The sequence below is a fragment of the Enhydra lutris genome, unplaced genomic scaffold (genome assembly GCF_002288905.1).
Source record: "Enhydra lutris kenyoni isolate GAN:26980312 unplaced genomic scaffold, ASM228890v2 scaffoldscaffold11, whole genome shotgun sequence".
In the NCBI taxonomy this organism is placed as follows: Eukaryota; Metazoa; Chordata; class Mammalia; order Carnivora; family Mustelidae; genus Enhydra; species Enhydra lutris.
The window spans coordinates 36,327,196-36,353,190 of record NW_019154095.1 but is presented as its reverse complement, the minus strand read 5'-3'; the positions used below and the strand labels follow the sequence as shown (position 1 = coordinate 36,353,190).

General features: G+C 34.0%; 1 protein-coding gene across 1 annotated transcript in view; it reads right to left on the bottom strand.

Annotated features, from left to right (window-relative positions):
* Positions 1–369: 369 nt before the first annotated feature.
* The window catches only part of LOC111144594 (disintegrin and metalloproteinase domain-containing protein 18-like), a 99,338-nt gene continuing 73,712 nt past the window's right edge, over positions 370–25,995 (bottom strand). The window contains exons 13-20 of the mRNA XM_022498970.1: positions 18,925–19,023; positions 17,108–17,303; positions 16,556–16,646; positions 16,087–16,276; positions 10,973–11,059; positions 8,943–9,057; positions 3,760–3,922; positions 370–418 (exon numbers count right to left, since the gene is read on the bottom strand). Coding sequence (XP_022354678.1) covers positions 370–418; positions 3,760–3,922; positions 8,943–9,057; positions 10,973–11,059; positions 16,087–16,276; positions 16,556–16,646; positions 17,108–17,303; positions 18,925–19,023 — 990 coding nt within the window. The remainder of the gene's footprint in view (positions 419–3,759; positions 3,923–8,942; positions 9,058–10,972; positions 11,060–16,086; positions 16,277–16,555; positions 16,647–17,107; positions 17,304–18,924; positions 19,024–25,995) is intronic.

The window sequence follows — 25,995 nt, the reverse complement described above, 5'->3', positions numbered from 1 at the left end:
CCCAGGGTCCTGGGATCGAGTCCCACATCGGGCTCTCTGCTCAGCAGGGAGCCTGCTTCCTCCTCTCTCTCTCTCTACCTGCCTCTCTGCCTACTTGTGATCGCTCTCTCTGTCAAATAAATAAATAAAATCTTTAAAATAAAATAAACCTCTGGCTAATATTAACTAACATTAACTATTTGTAAATTAATGTAAAACAAAATTATCAAATGCTTTGTTTTAGTCTTTGTCTTAGTATGTGATATTGATAAGTAGAAATCAAGATGCTCGAACATGGAATAATAGCTTTTTTACACCAAGTATTGTTAAAATTTTTAAAGTAGTTTATGAATTTTATCAATTTTACTAATTTGATCCCTCAAATTACCTTTAACTTGATGACTGGTTGCTGTTGTTACTGCTGTCTCCTGATACAGATCTGTAAAAAAAGAAATGACATTACTTTAGGGTTAGAAAACCTTGTAATTTTTTTTCCTGTCTTTTTGGACTATAGTTGACACAAAATGTGACATTAGTTTCAGGTGTACTGCTTAGTGATTTGACAAGTTTATGCATTATGCTATATTCACCACATGCATAGCTACCATCTGTCCAATTATAGCATTACACTGTATTCTCTATGCTGTGCCTTTTATTGCCTCATCTTAATTCCATTACTAGAAGCCCACATCTTCCTCTTCCTTTCACCCATTTTAGCAAACCCTCCACCTCACTCCCTTCTGACAACCAACAATTTGTTCTCTGTTTTTTCATATCTAATTCTGCTTTCTGTTTATTCAATATTTTTTTTCCATTTATGTGGTATCATGTGGTATTTGTCTTTCTCAGTCCGACTTATTTCATTTAACATAATAAGTCTCCAGGTATTTTTTTTTAATTTTTGAGAAACCTCCATACTGTTTCCACAATAGCTGCATCCAATTTACATTCCCACCAACAGTGCACAAGATTTTTGTTTTGTTTTCCTCTACATCCTTGCCAATACTTATTATTTCTTGTTTTTTTTTTGTTTTTTTGTTTTTTTGGTTTTTTTGGATTCTACCATTATGACAGGTATAAGATCATATCTCATTGTGGTTTTGAGTTCCATTTCCCTAAACATCTTTTAATGTGTCTGTTTGCTATTTGTATGTCTTCTTTGGAAAAATGTCTATTCAGGTTGTTTGCCCATATTTAAATCAGATTATTTGTGGAGGCTTTTTTAGTGTTGAATTGTATGAATTCTTTATATACTTTAGTTATTAACCCGTTATCTAATATATCATTTACAAATCCCTTCTCACACTCAGTAGGTTTCCTTTCTGTTTTCTTGATGGTTTTTTTCACTGTGCATAAGCTTATTTTGGTGTAGTCATAATATTTTATTTTTGCTTTTATCTCTTTTATCTGGGGAGACATACTTAGAAATTAATGTTTCTACTACCAATGTCAAAGAAATTACTGCCTGTGTTTTCTTGCAGGATTTTTACAGTTTCAGGTCTCACATTTAGGTCTTTCATCCATTTTGAGTTTATTTTTGTGTATGGTGTAAAGAAGTGGTTTTATTCTTTTCTTTGTGTGTAGGTGTCCAGTTTCCCCAGCACCATTTGTTGAAAAGACTGTTTTCTCATTGCATATTCTTGCCTCCTTTGTCACAGATTAATTGGCCATATAGTTTTGGGTCCATTTCTGGGTCTAATCCATTGACTGATGTGTCCATTTTTGTGCCAGAGTCATACAGTTTTGATTATACGGCTTTGCAGTTGTATCTTGAAATCTGGGATCATACCTCTAGCTTTGTTCTTCCTTTTCAGGATTGCTTTGACTCTTTGGGGTCTTTTGTGGTTCTATAAAAACTAGGATTATTTGTTCTAGTTTTGTGAAAATGCCACTTGTAGTTTGAGGGAGATTGTATTTAATCTGTAGACAGCTTTGGGTAGTATGGATATTTTAACAATAGTAATTCTTCCAAGCCATGGGCATGAAGTATCTTTCCATTTGTGTCCTCTTCAGTTTCTTTCATCAATGTCGTATAGTTTTCAGAGTAAAGGTCTTTCACTTCCCTGGTTAAGTTTATTCCTAGACATTTTATTCTTTTTGTTCCAATTGTATATGGAATTATTTTCTTAATTTTTTTCTGACACTTCATTATTAGTGTATAGAACGACAACTGATTTCTGTGTGTTAATATTGTATATGTCAACATTGCTAAATTCATTTATTAGTTCAAACATTTGTTTTGGTTGAGTCTTTAGGTTTTTCTATGTAGAGTATCCTGTCATCTGCAAATAGTGGCAGCTTTACTTCTTCCTTACCAACCTGGATACTTTTTATTTCTTTCTGTTGTCTAATTGCTATGCCTAGGACTTCCAGTACTATGTCGAAAAGAGTGGCAAGAACAGACGTCCTTGTCTTGTTCCTGATCTTAGAGGAAAAGTTTTCAAAGTTTCATCTTTGAATATGATGTTAGCTGTGGGTTTTTCATATGTGGTCTTTTTTATGCTAAGGTATGTTTCTCATAAGTCCATTTTCTTGCGAGTTTATTTTGATGGAAGTTTTGTATCATTATGTTATTTTTATTTGCACGAGTGAGAAAAGAAACATTTTCCTGTAGGATATAAAAGAGACCCACTTATTTATCCTTACTTCCACATTCTTTTTTCCCTAAATATCCACTGACTGAGCAAAAATGGGACTTGTATGGTGTTATGGTTTAAAAAAAAAAAAGCTGTATGTAAGTGAAGTAAGTTGGATGAAGAAAGATGACTAGCATATCATCTCACTTATGTGTGGGATCTAAATTTTTTTAAAGATTATATTTATTCATTTGACAGAGAGGGAGAGTACAAGCAGGTGGAGCAGCAGGCAGAGGGAGAAGCAGACATCCTGCCAAGCAGGGAGCTCAATGTGGGGCTCAATCCCAAGGCCCTGGGATCCTGACCAGAGCCAAAGGCAGAACCTCAACTGACTGAACCATCCCTCTAAATTTTTTTAAAACAAAAAATAAGCTCATAAATACAGAGAATAGGCTGATGGTTACCAGAGGTCGGGGTATGGGGTGAGTGAAATGAATGAATGAAGGTCAAAAGTACAAACTTCTGGTTATAAAACAATTAAGTAATGTGTATATAATGTATAGCATGGTGATTATAATTAACAATAAAGTATGGCATGTTTGAGATCTTAAAAGTCCTCATCACAAGAAAATAAAATTTTGTAACTAGGTATGAAGACAGATGTTAACTAGACTTTTTGTGGTCCCCATTTCAAGTAGCTTTAGAAACATATGAAACATATGAGTAATATTAAGTGTAAATTGGGCATTGTCCTATCTGTATCCACCCTTTGCTATCATATATATATATATATATATTTTACATTTTTCTCACCTTCTACATATTCTATTCACAAAAGTTACTTCCTTATCTCTATTAATCTCCTTGATACAACTGAATGTCAATGCAAAAAAATTGAGGTTGCTTAGGTGGTAGACAGAGTCTACTAAAGCAACTGTAGTCAATATGGCTTTTAATTTGAAAGGCACTGTGAATTTACTAAGTAGCTTCAGTTATTTCTGAACCTATAAGAAAAAGAAAAATAACTTCCCCATGAAATCTGAAAAAAGAACTGCTATATGCCAAGGCTCAATATTTCTAAATATTAATCCAATTCATCCAAGATCCAAACTCAGCACTTTAAAACCTTCTTGCAATATTCTAAATTTTAATTCTTCCTCAATTGAATTTTAATATTAATTTTAAAAATAATAAATTTACTTACTCTTCACTTACTGTTCCCTCTCTGTTCCAAAATCTTATTTTATTCCATTTAAAAGCGATGATGGCAGTTAAAATAAGGATGGGTAGAAAAATGTAGAAACTGATCAAGAGGCCATTTTTTTGAGGAGCAGCATATTGTTTTCTAAGTAAGCTTTTCCTTTCCTCTGAAAATATGAAAGTACATTTTAACTTATCAAAAATTATATACAAAGCTTGTAAGTAAGTTGAAATATAAAAACTTGTGATTCAAATAATATGGTGATAGAATAAATTTATGTTTTAAGATATTTTCAAAAAATAAACAAAATTTTTTAAAAATGTAAAAAAATTAAAAATGTTTTCCAATATTCTGTGACTATGCCCCCAAAGAGCATTATATATTTGTCAATTCAATATATAATTAATATAAATTTATATTTAATCATTATATGTATATTTAATCTTTGTGTTATGTTCTATTTTTTATTATATTCCCTTTTATAAACTTCTACTTAAAATATATTAAACTGATATTATTCGTTAATAAATTTTTCATTTAAAAATAGAGTAGGTATAAAAGAGGGACTCTAGAGTGGGAGGAAGATGACAGAGGAGTAGGGGATCCTAGTTTCATCTGGTCCCTGGAATCCAGCTAGTTAGCTTTCAAATCATTCTGAACACCTGTGAATCATCTGGAGATTCTAAGAAAAGAATTGTTGTAATTCTACAAATAGAAAAAGGGACCACTTTCTGCAATGTAGGGGGTCCAGAGAAGCGAACCCCAGACAATATATTGGGAGATAAACTGTGGGGGTGGGGGTAAGCCTCCATCAGCTGGCTGCTGGAAAGGGATATAGCAGCAGAGTGCAAAATCAGAACTTTTAGAAGTCTGCACCAGTGAGGGACATCCTGCCTGAAAGGGGCTCAGGTAGCAAAGCAGGGCACAATCTTAGGTGGGACAGTATGGTCTCAGGATCTCTGGGTTCACAGAGAGAATGAGGGTGTCTGAGTGCAGCAGAGTTCCCTGCATCAAAGCTGAAAGCTGGCTGTAATCGGCAAGCCCATGAGTGGGCTTTCACCTCAGTGTTGCCATTAACCTTGAACTGCAGAATGATCAGGCGACTGCTCTCCAAGCAGGGACCCAGCAAGTAGCAGAACCATGGAGAGACCCTCTCTGTGTCACAGGAATCTGGAGGGTTTGGAGACTCAGGTGGCATGGATCCTTTAAGCAAAGAGATCCCAAAAGTAATATAGAACAGAAAGAAAGAGAGACAATATACAGAAACGGAAACTTTACATGTAATACAATGGCACCAAATTCCTATCTTTCAACTTTACTCTGAATGTAAATGGGCTAAATGCTCCAATCAAAAGACACAGGGAATCAGATTGGATAAAAATAGCAAGACCTATCAATATGCTGTCTATAAGAGATTCATTTTAGACCCAAAGACACCTCCAGATTGAAAGTGAGAGTTGGAGAATCATTTATCACACTAATGGACATCAAAAGAAATCTGGGTGGCAATCCTTATATCAGGCAAATTAGACTTTAAAACAAAGATTGAAACAAGAGATGAAGAGGGACACTATATCATACATAAAGAGTTTATCCAACAGGAAGATCTAACAATTGTAAATATTTATACTCTTAAGTTGGGAGCAGCCAATTATTTAAACCAATTAATAACAAAATTAAAGAAATACATTGATAATAATACAATAATAGTAGAGGACTTTAACATACCAGTCACAGCAAAGGACAGACCATCTAAGCAGAGATTAACAAGAAAACAAGGGCATTGAATTACATAATGGACTAGATGGACTTCACATATATATTCAGCACATTCCATCCTAAAGCTACAGAATACGCATTCTTCTCAAGTGCACATGGAACTTTTTCCAGAATAGGTCACAAACTGTGTCACAAATCAGGTCTTGAGTGGCACCAAAGATTAGGATTATTCCTTGAAAATTTTCAGAGCACAATTTTTTGAAACTTGAACTCAATCACAAGAGGAGATTTGGAAAGAACTCAACTAGGTGGGGACTAAAGAGCATCTTACTAAAGAATCAATGGATCAACCAGGAAATTAAAGAATTAAAAATCACATCAAAGCAAATGAAAATGAAAACAACATAGTCCAGAAACTTTGGGATGCAACAAAGGTAGCCTAAGAGGGAAGTATATAGCAATACAGGCCTACCTCAAGAAGCAAGAAAAATCTCAAATATACAACCTAACCTTACACCTAAATGAGCCAGGTAAGAACGACAAATGAAACCTAAAGTCAGAAGTAAAAAGAAAATAATAAATATTGGAACAAAAATAAATGAGGGAGAAACAAACAAAAAAAGTAGAACAGATTGATGAAAATTAAGAGTTGCTTCTTTGAAATAATTAATAAAATTGATAAACCTCTCACCAGACACATCAAAAAGAAAAGAGAAAGGACTCAAATAAATAAATCACAAATGAGAGAAGAGAGATCATAATGACCACCACAGGAATGTAAAAAATTATAAGAGAATATTATAAATAGTTATATGCCAAGAAACGGCAATCTGGAAAAAATAATGGATAAATTCCTAGAAACATACAAACTGCTAAAACTAAAACTAGAAAGAACAGAAAATTTGAACACACCCTTAGCAAGCAAAAAAACTGAATCTGTAATCAAAAATCTTCCAACAAACAAAAGTCCAAGGCCAAATGGCTTCCAGGGGAATTCTACCAGATATTTAAAGAAGAATTAATACCTATACTTCTCAAACCATTCCAAAAAGTAGAAAGGGAAGGAAAGTTTTCAAATTCACTCTATAAGGCCAACATTACCTTGATTTCAAAACCAAAGACTCCACTAAAAGGGAACATTACAGGCCAATATCCCTGATGAACATGGAGGCAAAAATTCTCAAGAAGGTACCAGCAAATCGAATTCAACAAGACATTAAATGAATATTTCACCACAATAAAGTGGGATTTATTTCTGAGCTACAGGGGTGGTTCATTATTTGCAAATCAATGAACATGAGATACCACATTAATAAAAGAAAGGATAAGAACCATATGATCCTCTCAATAGATTCAGAAAAGCATTTGACAAAGTACAGCATACATTCTTGATTAAAAACCCTCAGCAAAATGGACAGAGATGGAATATATCTCAACATCATAAAGGCCAAAGACTACAGATATACAGCTAATATTATTCTCAATGGAACAAGACAATTATGTCCACTCTTAGCATTTTTATTTAATATAGTACAAGAAGTCTTAGACTCTGAAATCACAAAACAAAAAGAAACAAAAGTCATCCAAATCACCCAGGAAGAAGTCATACTTTCACTATTTACAGACAACATGATACTCTATGAAGAAAACCCAAAGATTCCACCCTAAAGTTCCTGGAACTGATACAGGAATTCAGCAAAATTGCAGTATATAAAATCAACATACAGAAATCTATTGCATTCCTATAAAAAATAATGAAGAATCAGATAGAGATCAAGGAACTGACCCATTTACAATTACATCAAAAACAATAAGATACCTAGCAATAAACCTAAACAAAAATGTGAAAGACCTGTATACTCTGAAAACTATAGAACACTGATGAAAGAAATTGAAAAGGATACAAAGGGAAAAACCATTCCAGACTCATGGATTGGAATAACAAGTATTGTTAAAATCTCTATACTACCCAAAGCAATCTATACATTTAATGCAATCCCTATCAAAATACCAACAGGATTTTTCACAGAGCTAGAACAACCAACCATAAAATTTGTATGGAGCCACAAAAGACCCCAAACAACCAAAGCAATCTTGGAAAAGAAAAGCAACCCTGGAGGTATCACAATTCCAGACTTCAAGCTACATTACAAAGCTGTACAAAGAAAGTATGGTACTGGCACAAAAACAGACACTAACATACATCAGTGGAAAAGAATAGAGAACCCAGAAATGAACCCACAACTCTATGGTCAACTAATCTTCAACAACACAGGAAAGGATATCCAATGGAAGAAAGACAGTCTCCTCAACAAATGGTGTTGGGAGTACTGGACAGCAACATGCAGAGGAATGATATGGACCACTTTCAGAGAACATACACAAAAACAAATTCAAAATAGATAAAGACCTAAAATGAGACTAAGGATACAATTGAATTATACCTTTGAACTGCTGAAAGTAAAATTCTCAATGCAGAATTCTACTTCCAGTTAAAATACACTTCACAATTTGAGACATTTTTATAAAACATTTTAAAGACAAAAGCTGAGAATAATTGGTCACCACAAGGTAGGTAGATAGATAGATACAGATATAGATATATGTAAAGGAAGTTTGTCAGTGAGAAAGAAAACGACACACATGGAAATTTAATGTGCTGGAAGAACCGAAAAGCCCTTGAAAACAGTAAATTGATAGGTAAATGGAAATATTTATATTAAAATAGTAAATTGATAGGTAAATGGAAATATTTATATTAAAAAATCTTTAACTTTCCATTGGCTGTTTAAAGCAAATATAATGGTGTACTATCAGGTTTATATAAATATGTATGCATAATTACAGAAACCTAAATGATGGAAAGACATTAATGGAATTATATTCTTATGAGATTTTTACATTGTAATATTTAGAAAAAATGAATACACTATGAAGAAAATGAACAAATATTCGTGAATGTTCACCAGTGTTTCATACCATCTACTATCCATATGCTCTGAGTATAGATTTTGTTACTTTTACCTTTAAATAGTATGGTCATTTGAAAGATGTGACTAGCATGTTAAAATCATTAACATCCTCGGAATATACAGAGTATATAATAAAACTTTCCCCTATTCTGTAATTTAATCATACTTATCTAAAAAACTCTGCTGTATAAACAGAAATGTTTTGGGAACCATGGTTAAAATTAAAGGGAGGTCTATTAGCATATTCATCTCTTGATTGGAACTAAAAGCATATGCAAAGTTTTGATTGACAGTATGATCTGGAGCTGTACTGTTTAATATAGTTGTCACTGGCCACAAATGGCTACTGGAATTTAAATTAAACAAAGTAAAATAAAAAGGAAATTTTAACCCTTTAGTTGCACTATCGACATGTCAGGTGCTCGATAGCCACATGGTCAGTGGAGACCATTTCTATAAGTACAGAAAGCTCTACTGAAGCACACTGATACTAACTATGGGCAAACCAAAACCCATCATCATAACTTCCTCCTGGTGATGCTGGTGCTGGTTCACAATTTGGAGGAGAATACCCAACATCACAGTGACAATGAAGATTATTATTACAAACCTAAAACAAAAACCAAACAAAAAATTAGAACATTTTAGGTATAATGCAAAAATTAAATGCCTTATTTGTGACTGTTAGTCAATATATGTTATTAAAATATGATCGCTTCATACATTAATTTTTTATTTTAATGTGGAAAATAATTTTTACAATAAAATATAATAAATGTTTTTGCAGTATCTTTTCAATGTCATAGATACTTCTTATTTGTCTTTTGTCTTTTTAAATAACAATAGATAACACACTGATACAATGAAAATACCTTATTCTAAAAAGGCATAGAAATTATGAAGCTCAAAATTATGAAATTAAGAGAGCTGATTTATATTATGAATTGTGCTAGATTTTTTAAAAATGTCTGTGATAAGAGCCAACTTTTACAAAAAATGGGGGGGAAATTGTAAAGGAAAAAGCTTGCTTATCCAGAGATAGATACCAAAATGTATTTTGCTAGAAATAGGAAGGCTAGAAAACACCTATAAATCTGATCTGGTGGATGAATCAAAAGGGTCAGAAGCAGAAGAGAGGATCTAGAAGTAGATTCATGCAGAAATTAAATTTAAACTAAACAAGAAAGGAAAGAAACAGAAAAGAAACTGCTAATGATAGGACATGTTAGCAATTTGGGAGAGAATTTTGATACAAAAACATGCAGGAAGGTCAGTTTTTTCCTGGATTATTATTTAAAATATGAAACATCAATATGGCAGCAGACACTAGCCACAAAGTTAAGGCCAAATGCACTCTTGGAAAAATTTACAAAATTTCTACACCCTAGCAGCTAATTTCACAATATACAAATAGAATGTAAATGGACAAATAGAAATGTAAATGACAATATGAGGATACATACATGCTTAAGAACTGTGTCTTTATTTCTTAACTAAATGCAAATTAACAATATATTTAGCTGTGAGAAGAGATTTTATTTTATTTTATTTTATTTTTTAATTTTTTTAAGATTTTATTTATTTAATTGATAGAGATTACAAGTAGAGAGGCAGGCAGAGAGAGATGAGGAAGCAGGTTCCCGCTGAGCAGAGAGCCCGATGTGGGGCTCAATCCCAGGACCCTGAGATCATGACCTGAGCCGAAGGCAGAGGCTTCAACCCACTGAGCCACCCAGGCGCCCGTGAGAAGAGATTTTAAAAACTAAGAAGCTAGTCTGGCTAGAATTTGAGAAAATGCACATTTTCGTTCATGATAGGTGAGAGCAAATCTGGTATATTTCTAAAAAACATAATATTTATGAAAATTTAAATGGTGCATAAATTTGACCCATCAGATTTCATTGCTAACAATTTAAGAAATCGGGTAATTGTCCAAAGGTGAATGTACAACAATGTCCATTATACCATTATTTACATTAGCTAAGTAAAAATTTGACATAATCTAAAAGTCCATCGGCAAATGAGTTTTCAAATATAGTATAGAAGAGACATACATAGAAATAAATTGAAGATATTAAAGGACAAAAGAGATCTGAAAGAATAAGAAATTCTGCTCTCATAAAAACATTAGATTATAAGTCATATGTGTAATATAAGTATATTAAGTGTATGTGTTTAAACATATCAGTACACATACATTCAATTACAAGCAAAATTTATATAAGCATGTATAAACTTATGTTCTTAATCTTCAATAAACCCATTTCCAAAATTTCATACTGGAATATGTTGCATACTGCACTTTTGTACAAAGTTCAAAGTTTATCAGTTCATGAGGCCAATAATAATCTAAACACATAAATCTTATGTATATGTATACATAATAGAATCATTTTCCTTATTTAACAGTAATTTCTAAAAGAAATTTCCACATCAAATAATTCTGAACCTTATTACTATCCTGGAAAAAGTTACTGACATGGATTTTAAATACTATATGTAAAAATAGAGGAAATAATACATACTCCATGTCCACTGCAATTTACTTCTGACCGACAATTTGGTCTATTTGGGTAGTCACTGGCTTCTTGGCAGATTCCACGAAAGCAATACTAAAATGTTAAAACAACCAACAACAAAAATTTTAAATGTAAACTCAAGAGTTGAGCAATTGTACTTGGTATAAAAATTAGATGCACAAGATAGATACACATACACACACCCCCCATACACACACACACACACACACACACACACACACACACACACCAGATAAGTTGATTTCATGACATTTATTCCTTTTAATAAAAACAAGTTGGGAGTCTAAATGGCATGTTATTACACTACTACATATAAAATTCTGAGAACGAGATACTATTTTTTCCTTATGAGGGAGCACAGCTGTGAGTTTATTGATACTAACTGGTGTAAGAACAAATATAGATAACTTATACTGATCATTTGTAATGAGCTAGGATGTGTCTTTCTATTTTCTATACAATTTTATAATATATACTCAGATTGACTTTGTGAGGAAGATGTTTTTATTCTCATTTTGTATTTGCTAAAAATAAATGCACTCTTTTAAGTTCATGCATGAGTTACTGACAGACCCAACATTCAGTGCAAGAACTACTTTAGTCACAGAGCCACATATTTATTGACCAATGCTAAGTATCTGTCATTTTTATGTTTATTTCCAATATTAATGACAATATCTTTTATCTTTCACATTAGCAATGTGACCTTAGTACAAATTATTTAATATTCCCATGCTTCAGTTTGTCCATTTTTGAATTTGGAATAGCAATTGATATCCAAAATTTTTTAAACTATAGGTTATTAAAAAATGTAGGTATAAGGATGAAGCAATTTGTTAGACATAAAGGAGTAAAAGTAATGTTGGCACATAGTAAATGCTCACTAATACAAGATACTATTTTATTGTTTATTTACCTCATTTTCATGTAGATTTTAAGTGCTTATTCCTATATCCAAATTTTATTTTAATCTGAATATCTTTGGGATATTTTCTAAGATTATCTGCTGACTTTTCTCAGGTTATCTGATAGAATATACACTATATGATGAATAGTCTTAAAAATCATTATTTCCTATCACCATAATCAATTATCATCATAAAGGAAAGAATATCAGCTTGTTCATTAACTGAAAGTGCTCTGATGAAGCCAGCAAGAATAACAAAATGTTGGACAAACCAACAGCACCTATCCACTAAACCATCTTCATTCTAGTTCTCTTTAAAACATTGTCATGAGGCAATAATAGATGAGTCATATTTCACTGGGTTGTCTTTAGGGGAAAAATAATCCAGAAAAAGTTAAGACCTATGCTTCGGATACAATTTTCAAGTAAACAGATCAGTTTGTAGCTGGCTCCTTTGTAATGACAGCAAAAGCAAGAGACATTATAAAAGTACTTAGCCCTGGGCAATGGTTGGGGTGATTTTTTGAATATAAACTAATCTACAAGACTTCCGTCTTTGAATAAGAGACACAAATAATGTTTCAGAAGCAGTTACATCATGTATCAAAGGAAAAAAATATATATATATGTAAATGCATATTTCTTGAAAGAGAAATGCCTGGATTCTGTAAGCATATTTTCTTACAGTCCCAGGTGTGAGTAAGAAAAAGGCAGTTAATTTTACTTATCTATTCAGTGATTAACTTATCTAATTTTGGACAATTAAATATGTCCTAAACATACCCATCTTCAGGTTAAAAATGAATGTGCTGAGAGGTGTTATCTTCCCTACCCGACCTGAGCTAGAAATTACTTCAATAAACTATTCTGTTCTAAGTCTTATAAATAAAAAAGAAATCAAAAAAGCTTTCTGTCACATCCAGTATTAGGCAAACTTGCATTATTGGAATAATGCCTATCTCCATGCAGTATAAATATATGTGTTTTATTTAAAATTTTATTACGATTCATAAGAGACATACTTTTCATCGTGTTGTACATAAGATATAAGGTCTCCCCTCTTTCCTTCTTTCTGTTCTTTTCTGTTAAGATAATTTTTATAAAGGACCACATTAATAATAATAAGATAAAGAAGTCTTTCCAACCACTCTGAAATCAACTGAACAACGTGGAGTAACAAATGAAAATGAAGTATATCTTGATGAATTTTTTAAATAACCACAGAATAATTTCAATTCAAATTCACAGACATGGCACTCACAATTACTCCCCTTTTCCTAATTAATGTGAGTAAAGGACAATCAGAACAAGGCAATTAGAAGATGAGAGATTTAAGAACTTCCTGGGATTTCAAAATAAGATGAAGGCCACCAATGGGTAAAATGAAGTGAGGAAGCAACCACATCACATACAATGGTCAAGGAGAGAGCCTTGGTTGACCAGCCTACAATGCTTGGAGGATCTGCAGCCTCAGAGTAATAAGGAAAAGCAAAGGAAGAAGAGCCAAAAATGCAGTTTGGACAGGAGGGCCAAAATGTGGAATTATCCAAAGAAGTGTCCACAAAACCACAGAAGCAGTTAGCTCTCATATTCACTACTCACCTCTCCATTCTCTCAATTACAAAATGCATTCCGCAAAACAATTTTATCCCAAAGAAGAAAATTAAGGAAGGTATTTTGTTTCCTAAAGCAATTGAATTAATGGTGACTATAGATTTTGGACTTTGCAAGTGGTCTGTCCTTTAGGAGAATCGCTATCCATTTAAAGTTTTGGAAGTACCACGACCTAAATGGCTGGTTCCCAAATGAGACTGTCATTTGACAAATCCTTGTCACATGGAAAAGGCTGCCAGTTTTGTGTTTTTTTTTTTAATTAAAAATAATGTGGGAGTAAAACATCATGCCAATTTATAGCTCCTACTGAACTGAGTAGGAAAAGCCAGTCTCCCTCCCTCCATATTTCAGTCCCTTCCTTCCTTTCTCTTTCTTTCCCTGCCCTTTTCCTCTCCTTCCCTTAACTTCCTCTGTCACTCCTTGTCTTATTTCACTTAGCATAATCTCTTCCAGTCCCGTCTATGTTGATACATAAGTTGGGTATTCATCCTTTCTGATGGAGGCATAATACTCCATAGTGTATATGGACCATATCTTCTTTTTTTTTTTTTAAGGATTTTATTTATTTATTTGGCAGAGATCACAAGTAGGCAGAGAGGCAGGCAGAGAGGAGGGAGGAAGCAGGCTCCCTGCCGAGCAGAGAGCCCGATGCGGGGCTCGATCCCAGGACTCTGAGATCATGACCTGAGCCGAAGGCAAAGGCTTAACCCACTGAGCCACCGAGGTGTCCCTGGACCATATCTTCTTTATCCATTCATCCACCGAAGGGCATCTTGCTTCTTTCCACAGTTTGATGACTGGGGCCATTGCTGCTATAAACATTGGGGTACAGATGGCCCCTCTTTTCACTACATCTGTATCTTTGGGGCAAATACCCAGTAGTGCAATTGCAGGGTCATAGGGTAACTCTATTTTTCATTTCTTAAGGAATCTTTATACTGTTTTCCAAAGTGGTTGCCCCAACTTGCAATCCCACCAACAGTGTATGAGGTTTCCCCTTTCTCCACATCCTCTCCAACACTTGTTTACTGTCTTGTTAATTTTGGCCATTCTAACTGGTGTAAGTTGGTATCTCAATGTGGTTTTGATTTGAATCTCCCTGATGGCTAAAGATGATGAACATTTTTCATGTGTCTGTTAGCCATTTGTATGTCTTCTGTCCTTTGCATTTTTATATAAACCTTTAAGTCAGTTTTTCAATCTCCACCAGCAGGACATCCCACCCCTACCAAAAAAAAAAAAAATAAAAAAAATAAAAAGTAAAAACCTGCTGAGAGTTTGATTCTTGATGGTATCAGATTCATCATTAAGATATCATATTTTAAGAAATGAAAATTAAGAGAAAAATGGAAGTAAACTCGAGATAATTTTATTCTGACATAAAAACAATGATGAAGTTGCAAAGGAACATACTAGTACTGACTACATTATAAACTAATATGTCACCCTTTAAAAAATAATTTAAACTGAAAAATATTTACTGTAAATATGATGGAGTAAATACATAAATTTACTAACTTATTTAATCACTCATTAATATACACAAAATAGTGTTTGAGTGTGTGTCAATGTGTGTGTGTGTGTGTATGTGGTATAACACATAAAAATACTTTGGTCTTTGTCCCTGGTTTCTGGCACAGAGCATCTAAATCCCCTTGGAACTTCCCATGTGATAAGAATGTTTTCTGTTATTAGTCTGCTTCCAACCAAACCTGAGTTTATGTTTATGGGGTGACTTAGGGTGGAGCTTCTAGATTGCTTTTGGGTGGGGCTGGTCATTAAAAAGACCAAATGATTAAGGAGTTGGAACTTTTAGCCCCAGTCACAGACCTCTAAGTAGGAAAAGTGGTGTGGCTAGAAATTGAACTTGATAAAAATAAACAAAGCTTAAACTCTTTTATTATTGTGTCTTGTAGAAAGGCTAAATTTTTAACATATATATGTTGTGATTTTGGAGGAAGAATTAGGCAAGTTGGTCTATGAGCAAATAAATGTTTTAGTTTCACTATAATGAAAGTAATTCTCCTTGTCAATTTTAGAAAGATTAAATTCTTGGCTTTTTTTTGCTTTTTTTTTGTTGTTATTAGGTTGTTCTGACCTACTTTTTTGGTGTATTATCTGTTCTTTTTTGTTCTTTGTTTACACAAATTTTTTGAAGTTCAGATCCTAGCCTAACAAAGAGTTTTAGATTCTCAAGTGTGAGAAAACAAGTTTAAATATCTATAGCAAAATTTATAATAAAACAATGATAGTCCACTAGCAAGTGTTCCTTTGACTAATAGAAATTCTGAGATTTGAATCTTAAGATCATGATACAGTAACCAAAATTTATAACATTATTTATAAATGAAAAAATCTTTAAGTCTCTCTCTCTTTCTCTCTCCAGGAGGAACAGTTCTATATCTCAGTGGTATGTAGATTCAGTATGTCCAGGGAGGAAGTGAGTTCAGGATTTTTCCAGACTGACATCTTGAACCTTATCGTCTCTTTTTTCTCTATCTCTCTCATGAACAAATATTTACATACACAGACACTCAGATGCACACATATATGGAAATTGAGTAAAATTTTTATTTACCTTATTTACTCCACACATAGTGCCACTGTTCATTAGAGTAATATCATGACCTGAAGTTTGTGTTTCATTTCTTAAATATGCCGACAAACAGATATGGCCTCCAAGGTAAGTATATTGTACATCATAAGCTTTTATTGGTACTATTTCTGAATGTGTCCAGTGACAAACTATCTTTCCACAAAGGATATGCCTGTCAACAGAAGGCAGAAAAAAAGCTCATATGTCACTTAGAGACACCCTGTATTAAGTAATTAGCAGTTCAAAACATGAAAATAATTCAAAATGTTTCTCAGATCATAACATCAAAGTTATTCAGAACATATATCATCTTATGAAGTATAACAAATAAATTCATCTGTATATACTAGGTCCATCTCTCATTGGCATTAACTTATTTTTGCGCGTGCATGCACACACACACACACACACACACATACATTTGAAAAATTATAGTTATCTGAATACACACCCAAAATTACAACTTGATTTTCCACAATTTCCAAAATTATCTGCTTGAAAATTCACTTCTTGTGTACATAGATAAGTAGAAACTTTAGCGACTGAAAATATAAAGTTTAAATTACTCTTTAAAAAATTAATATAGAGATATCTAGACAATAGCCATGCCCTTCAGTGTCATCTACTATAAATATTTAGTGTCATCTCCTGGAAACAAAAGGAGAAACACTAAAAATTACCCACTTGAGAATAGGAAAATTTTGATAGGCAGAAATGACTAAGAAAGCAGTCATTTGCTCTCTTATCTACAATCCTAATATTCTACTCTTCTTTGCACCAATCATCTGAAACTTAATTAATACCTTTTTGTTTTGTTTTTTTCCTATACTTATTAGGTCTATTTTACCTCTTTACATAGTTCAAAGTCACACTGATTCACAATTTTATTTTCAAATTTGAATTTATACAAACAGTACCTCTTATGAAGGCTATTGGATAGATTACTGTCTTTAGAAAAACACAGTTTGAAAATGAACCCCAGAAAAAAAGATACATCTATTACATTTGCCAAATAATTTTTCACATTGCATATCTGGATCTTGGCAGACTCCTTTAAAGCAATAAGCAGTCTTATTATTGCATAGTTCTAAATCAGCAGATTTCACATCAGGTACACAAAATATAGATGATCCATTGCAATATTCTGGAAAATCACATGGATCTGTCATTTTCCTACATAAGCGTCCTCTTTCGGCTATCTGTGAGACAAAGAAAAATCAGCCTTTTTTTTAAAGTAGTAAACCAAAAATGTAAAAAAAAAAAAAAAAAACTTTAACAAGAGCAGTGTATTTCTGTCACTTCCATTATTACATTTTTCAGTACTTAAGGTCAAATTATAAACTATCAATTTACTCTTAAGTAAAATAGATTGGAAAAAACCCAAATGTCCATCAATGGGTGAGTATATTAACATATCATGGTATATTCATACAATGGAATATTTTCAGTCATATAAAGGAGCACTGATATATATGCTACAAGGTGGATGAAACTTCCACACTATCTTAAGTAAAGAAAGCCACCACAAAAGGTCATACATTCTATGCTTCTACTTTTATGAAATATCCAGAATAGGTTACTCCAGACAGAACACAAATTGGTGGAGGCTAGGGACTGAGGGGGAGAGAGAAAGGAGAACAAGGGCTTCAAGGTCTATGAGTCTCCTGATTGAGTAAGGAACATGTTTTGGAACTAGATAGAAGTGGCAGTTGCACAATATTGTAAATGTAGTAAATGCCACTAAATTGTTCGCCTGTAAGTGGCAAATGTTATGGAACGTCCTTTTCACCTTAATGTTTTTAAAGGCTCTACCAAATGTAGCAATCAGCTCCATGTGCAAAAGAAAGGCAAGAGACTGTGTAGAAAAGCCTTATTGCTCAATCCTGCTGATTTGGAGACAAAGGCCAAGATGAGCGCTCAGGTGATGGGAAGAGTGACAAGATTTATTGCTAAGTGGTAGAAACTCGAGGCTTGCCTCTATATTTATACTCCTTGAAGACAAGTGACCATTGGCTTTAATTACAGAGTGAAAGAAGCACATAGAATGAAAAAGAACACACATAGAACAAAGTAGGATGATATTAGAAGAGCTTTCATTGACAGAGAACCTGGCTAATCTGAAATCTGGCAATCAAGATCTCTAATTAATCAGCTTCTATAATTGTCATTGACTCCTGAAATTGGCACAGAAAAGACAAGACACTACAATGAAGTGATCCCCAAAACGAATCTTACTCAGTCTCCTTTCAGGTGTGGCTACAAAGGAAAATTGAATGGACAACTTCCCAAGGGAAGTCAAAGATTCAATCTACTTCTGGGACCAGAAGTCCTTGCAAAATTAAACTTCAGTATTAGATATTAGACATGCTACATGTTGCTAACTATTTTACATGAACTTCTTTTCTGCTATTCTCAAAATGAGATTACTATTATTGTTCGTTTATTCAAACATTGTATGTCAACCATGTTTTGGGTGGCTTATTTGTAATTTTGTCATAAGTTGTGTGATCATGAAGAGCTAAATTCAGGTATGACCAAGAGGAGTTCATACTGTCCAAATAATATGGAATTAATATTAAATAATAACTGGATGGGGCCTGGGTAGATTAAAAACAGTGCAGTGAGAGGCACAGTTAAGGAGGTTGAAAAAAGTCAAAAGACATCCTCAGAATGTGGAAATCAACAGTGTATGAATCAGGTATATAAAGTTACATATTTGAAAGTTGTGTAAAATAAACAGTTTAAAAAATACTATAAAAATGAATGCACAAGAACACAAAAAATTATGGAAGGAAATCATGTAGTATTTTGAAAGCTTACCTGACATGTTTTTCTATCACAGCATGGTCCATTGCCACACTCTGCATATCCAATCAGAGTACAATCTAAAGGATTACAACATTTTTTATGACTGCATTCCTACAAACGAATATAAGAGTTAAATAATAGGAATTTTCAATCAAATAAATAATTGTATTTATTGTCAAAATATACAAAATATTTCACCAAGTTAATTATTTGAGTAATACTTTTCTATTTTACCAAACCTCCTCAAGATATCATCTTGGGAATATATAACAATTTATGGATATGACAGAATAGAGATGCTAAATTATAACATTTTATTATACTAAATAATGTTTCAAAGAAAAAAGTTTGTCAATATCTTTTTAACTCTTAGCCCCTATATTAAACATTAATTCTATAAATTATTAGATAGTAGAGCACAAAAATAGTAATGACTCCTCCTAATATACTACTTTCTTCTTTCTACATAGTAAGAGAGATGTTTCACAAGACTGATAGTAATATTTAAAAATTAGTAAAGTGGATAGGCACAAATAACTGTTTATATTTACTTCAATATTATTATTTTTATTACCCATGTGCTAAAAATTTTACATATCTGCACATTATGTTTATTTTGTATTTTTGTGTCTATATTTCTGTTGATGAATTTCTATTTATTTCCTTTATTTATTTATTTACAATTTTTTCTTTTTTAAAAAATTTATTTTATTTTTTCAGTGTTCCAAGATTCATTGTTTATGCACCACACTCAGTGCTCTGAGAAACAAACTGAGGGTCTGGGAGGGGAAAAGCATGGGGAGTTAGGTGAGACTGGTGGTGGGTATTAAGTAGGACACATATTTTCTTTATTTATAAGCATTATATTAATAACATTAACTCCTAGCCAATGACATATTATCACTACATTTTAAAATTTGTCATGATAATTTACTTTTAATTTGTTTTTCCTGGTAGCTTCTTGATATTATGATATTGTGAAATTGCAAACTCATAAAATCTGAGAACCATAATCTTTTTTATCTGGTTTGTTCTTTAAGTTTATGGATAAAGCTTTACTCCACCTAACCCCATTAAATGTGTGAATTTATAGTATGTGTGTAAAATGTTAGTGTTATATATATGTATGCATTTATTTTCATTTTACGGTGAACTTTTTTACTTGCATATAGTTCACAGAATGTTACACAGGTTTCAGGTTTACAATTTTGTGCTTTGACAAGTTTATATATTATGCTAGGTAAATAAGTATAGCTACCATCAGTCCTCACACATCATTCTAAAAAATCATTGACTATATTCCTTATGCTATACCTTTTATTCCTGTAACTTATTCATTCCATAACTGGAAATCTGTATCTTTCTCTCCCCTTCACCCATTTTGTCCAACCACTCACCATCCACCCCTCTGGGAACCATCAGTTTGTTCTCTGTATTTATAGATCTGATTTTGCTTTTTGTTTGTTTATACATTTGGCATTTTTTTATTCCACTTATGAGTGTAGTCAAAGGCATTTGTCTTTCTCAGTCTGACTGATTTCACTTAGAAAAATACCGTCTAGGTGTATCCATGTTGCCTCAAATGGAAGAATCTCAACCTTTTCTACAGCTGCATAATATCCCATTGTGTGTGTGTGTGTGTGTGTGTGTGTGTGTGTACACCATTTTCCCTTATCCGTTCATGCATTGATGGACACTTAAATAGCTTCCATATATTGGCTATTGTAAATAATGTTGCAATAAATGTAGGGGTGCATGTATCTTTTTGAATTAGTCTTTTTGTTTTGTTTAGATAAATAACAGTAGTGGAATTATTGGATCATATGAATTTTTATTTTCAATTTTTTGAGGAAACTCCACAGTGTATTTCACAATGGCTGCACCAATTTAAATTTCCACCAACAGCGTACAAGTGTACCTTTTTCTCCACATCCTCACTAATACTTGTTATTTCTTGTCCTTTTGATTGTTACCCATTCTTTCTGGCATAATGTGTCATTGTAACTTTGATTTGCATTTCCCTAATGATTAATGATGTTGAGCATCTTTTTAATTGTCCATTTGCCATATGGATGTGTTCTTTGGGAAAATGTCTATTCAACTTTAAATCAGATTTTTTTTGGTGTTTATATAAATTCTATATATATTTTGGATATTAACCCATTTTCAGATATACCATTTGCAAATATCTTGTCCCATTGAATAGGTTGCCTTTTAATCTTTTTTCTTTATTTTATTTTAATTCCAGTGTAGTTAACATACAGTGTTTTATTATTTCAGATTCCATACATCACGCAGTACACATCATGACAGATGCATTCCTTAATGCCCATCACCTATTTAACTTATGCCCCACCTACCTCCCCTCTGGTAAACATGTGTTTTTTCTATATAGTTAAGAGTCTATTTCTTGGTTTACAAGGATGTGGATAAAAGCAAAATGCAAACTGGTGCAGCCACTCTGGAAAATAGTATGGAGGTTCTTCAAAATGTTAAAAATAGAACTAGCAATTATATATATATAATAAATATATATAACCTGGCAATTATATTATGAGGTATTTACCCAAACAATACAAAAATACTAATTCCAAGGGATTCATGCACCCAATGTTCATAGCAGTGTTATCTACAATAGCCAAATTATGGAAGCAGCCCAAGTGTCCATTGATGTATGAATAGATAAAGATGTGTGGCATATATTTATGACGGAATATTGCTAAGTCATAAAAAAGTATTAATCTTGCCAATTTCATGATATAGACAGATCTAGAGTATTATGCTAAGTGAAACAAGTCAGTCAGAGAAAGAAAAATAAAAGATTTTGCTTATATGTGGAATTTAAGAAACAAAACAAATGAGGAAGGGGGCGGGGGAGAGAGAGGCAAACCAAGAAACAGGCTCTTAACTACAGAGAATAAACTGACAGTTACCAGAAGGAAGGTGGGTAAGGTGATGTGTTAAGTATGTGGTGGAGTTAAGGACTATGCTTATTTTGATGAGCGCTGGGTGATGTATAGAATTGTTGAATCATTGTTTTGTACAACTGAAAATAATATTACACTATGTATTGACTGGAATTTAAATTTTTTTAAAAAGTCATTTTGTCTGATGCAGGTGTTGCTACTCTGGGTTTCTTCTGCATTCCATTTGCATGGTTAGTGTTTCTCTATCCCCTCACTTTCAATCTACAAGTATCTTTAGGTCTGAAATTAGTCCCTTGTAAGCAGCATGTGGATGAGTCTTTTTTAATCCACTGTGACACCCTCTGTTTCTTGGAGTGTTTAGTCCACCTATATTCAAAATAATTATCGATAGGTTCATATTTATTGCCATTTTGTTAGTTGTGGTTGTTTTTGCAGCTTTTCTCTGATCTTTTATTCTCTTTATCTCTTCCATGGCTTGTTGGTTTTCTTTAGTGATATACTTGAATACCTTATTCTATTTTTTGCATATCTGTTCCTATTTTTTTTTATTTGCAGTTACTATTAGATTTATATATAACATCTTCTGCATATAGCAGTCTATATTAAACTGCTGGTCACTTCATTTTGAACTCATTCTTTACTCCTCTCCCCTTTACATTTTAGATATTTGGTATATTTTATATCCTCTTATTTTATGAATGTCTTGATTGACTTTTACAGAAACACGTATTTTTACTGCTTTTGTGTTTTCTATTTTTCATATTCTCACTTATGGTCTTTCCTTTCCATTGAAAGGAACCCTTTTAATATTTCTTATAGAGCTAGTTCAGTGGTTATTAAATCTTTTAGTTTTTGATTGTTTGAGATACTACCTCTCCTTCTATTCTGAATAATAGCCTTACTGGATAGAGTATTCTTGGATACAGATTTTTCCCTCAACACTTTGGATAGTTCATGCCACTCCTTTCTGGAAAATAACCTTATAGCCTTATGGGGTTTCCTTTGTATGTGTCTATCTTTAATTCTCTTATAACCTTTAAAATTCTTTATCACGATTTTTTGCCATTTTAATTTCTATGTGTCTTGGTGTAGACCTCTTTAGGTTGAATTTGTCAAGGGCTCTCTGTGCCTCCTGAAACTGGATGTCTGTCTCCCGCCCCAGATTTGGTAAGTTCTCAGCTATTATTTCTTCAAGTACATTTTCAGCCCCCTTTTTCCTCTCTTCCCCTTCTGGGATCTCTAAAATGTGAATATGATTATGCTTGATTGAGTCACTGAGTTCTCTGGGTGTATTCTTACTATTCAACTTTTGTTCATCTCTCCCTTGTTCAGCTTGATTGTTTTCCATTCTATCTCTAGGTCACTGATATATTCCTCTGCTCCCTGTAACCTACTATTTAACCCATCCATTGTATTTTAATTTCATTTATTGAGTTCTTCATCTCTGATATGTTATATTTTATTTTTTCATCTAGGGTCTTATTGATGTCTTCCACTTTCTTCTAAAGTCCAGTGAGTATCTTTATAATCATTAAATTCTCTACCAGGCATATTACTTATTTCTGTTTCACTTGGATTTCCTGCTATGATTTTGCCATGTTCTTTCATTTGCAACAACTTCCTCTACCTCATTTTGTCTACCTCTGTTTCTGTGTGTTAGGAAAGTCATCTACATCCTTTGTTTTTGAAAGTAGTGGCTTTATGAAGAAGAGGTCCTATAGTGCCCTGCAGTGCACTATACTAAAATCTGTTCACCAGAACCTGGGCTCTTTAGAGGAGTCTCCTGTGTGTTGTTTCCGTCCTGCTATTATTTCTGAGTATCTTTTCCTTTCAGTCTAGACTTCTGTGCTAAACCTCCGCCTGTTATGGGCTGTTGTGTGCCCTTTGTGGTATTAATGAAACCCAGGTAGGCTAGCTCTCAGGGGACAAAACTTCAGGAAGGCTCACAGTAGGTGGTGATCTTAGCAAAATTTGCAGCAAGCTGCTAGTAGCCTGGATCCCCCAAAGTGCAGCAGTGGCCAGGGGCATGGCACATGTAAGTGGCAGCAGCCAGGGTGCAGTGTGTGTGGCTGCCAAGGTGACCAGGATCATGCGGTGGCTGGCCACAGTGTGAGGCATCTGTGAGCACAGGGGCTTGGCATGGAGCAAGGTGGTGGCTGGATAAAGCACTAACAGCATTGGAGAAATTTGTGCTGAATCAGTAGTCTTAGTTTGGGTCCCCCAAAGCAGGGTAGTAGTCAGAGGCACAGTGCATGTTAGCAGCAGCAGATAGGGGGATGCAGTGTGTTATGTCTCTCAATCAGATGGAGACCTCCAAAGTGTGGGGCAATGATTGGGTGAAAGCCAATGATCAGGCAGTAAAAGGATTCACCCAACAAAGGAGTCAGAAGTTTATTGAATACACTGCAAGGGAATGGGGAAGGGGGGAATTCACAGCAAAGGAGAGGCTGTCTGCAATGAGGCAGTGGTTAGGGGCCATATTTAAAGTGAAAAGGTGAGGTAGTATTTTGGTAACTGTGCCTAGTTTTAAGTAGCCCATTGGTTAGTTAGGGTCTATGGATATTTTGAGGTGGGTCGCCTGATGGGACTGTGTTTTCAGCCAGGTGGTCACTGTGGGCCCTTTCTATATTCCATTGCTCGAGACTACCTAAAAGTAACCTCTACAGGTGGCATGCTGCAGTAGTGACAACCTGGGACATGTGATGTCTGTGTCCCCGGTAGCTGGGTGTGAATTGTGGAAGAAGTTGAGGCTCTGTGGTAGGTGGGTGGGGCACACAAAGCAGTTAGCAAAATTTGAGCTGAGCCATTAGTCCTAAACTGGGTCCCCTAAGCGATGGCCACCCCATGGGGGATGCAGTGCCTGGAGGCAGCTGTTAGGCAGGGTGTGCAGCATTAAAATAATTCACGCAAAGTCCATTTCTGAGGTTAGAAATCTTGGACTGCGCCAGTCATCAGTGCGTGGGGCACAGTGTTAGCAGATCAGGTAGCAAGCGTATATGTAGCACCACCTTCACAGGTGGCTCTGCTCTGTGTTTATGCTAGGGGTTGAGGAGGAAAATGGCAGATGCCAGCTCCTTTGTTCCTAGAAAAGACCCCAACATGCTCTACAATCCTTATACAGGGATATCTCTCTCATTTGTCCCAGGTGTTGTACAAACTGTCCATTCTATATTGCCTCTCTGCAAGCTGTTGTCTTTTTAAGGGTGGGGACTCAGCTTCACTTGCCCTCCAGGCTGACTTTCAAAGCTCTATGCTCCAAGTCGTCCTGGTTATGCAAACAGAGAGTTCAGTCCCTCTGGTTTTCAAGGCCGGACATTACAGGGACTCTTTTTCTCCATGATGCTTACTGGTGCTTTCCACTTTCCATGCCTGCAACTCCCTCCTGCAGGCAGGTCCCCACCACTGTTCCTGCCTTTTCTAACCTCCCAGATTTGGCTTCTCCCCTACATTTATTTGTGGAGCTTTTTCTGCCAGTCTTAAGATCACTCTCTGGTGTATTGACTCATATTCAGGGTCTTCTGTGATTCCATATAAATTTTAGTGTCATTTGTGTTAGTTCTGTGAAAAATGTTGTTTGTATTTTGATAGGAATTGTGCTGAAAATCTGTGGATTGCTTTGGGTAATATGAAAACTTTCACAATATGAATTTTTCCAATCTATGATCATGGAATATCTTCCCATTTGTTTGTGTAATCTTCAATTTCTTTCATCAATGTTGTTTCAGTTTTCAGAATATAGATCTTCCAGTACATCTAATATCATACTCAATGTGGAAAAACTGACAGATTTTCTTCTGAGATCAAACACAAGATAAGGATGTCTACTCTTACCAATTTTATTCAATATAGTGCTAGAAGTTCTAGCCACAGCAATCAGACAAGAAATAAGAGGCATCCATATTGGTAAATAAGTAGAGCAGATAACATAATATTTGCATACCACCTGTCTCTATTTGCAGATAACATAATACCACCAAATCCTAAAAATTCCACCAAATAACTACTAGAAGTAATAAATGAATGCAATAAAGTTGCAGGATACAAAATTAATACCAAGAAATCAGTAGTGTTTCTATATGCTAATAACAAACTAGCAGAAAGAAAAATTTAAAAACACCATTTATAACTGCACCAAAAAAGAAAAAGAAAAAGAAAA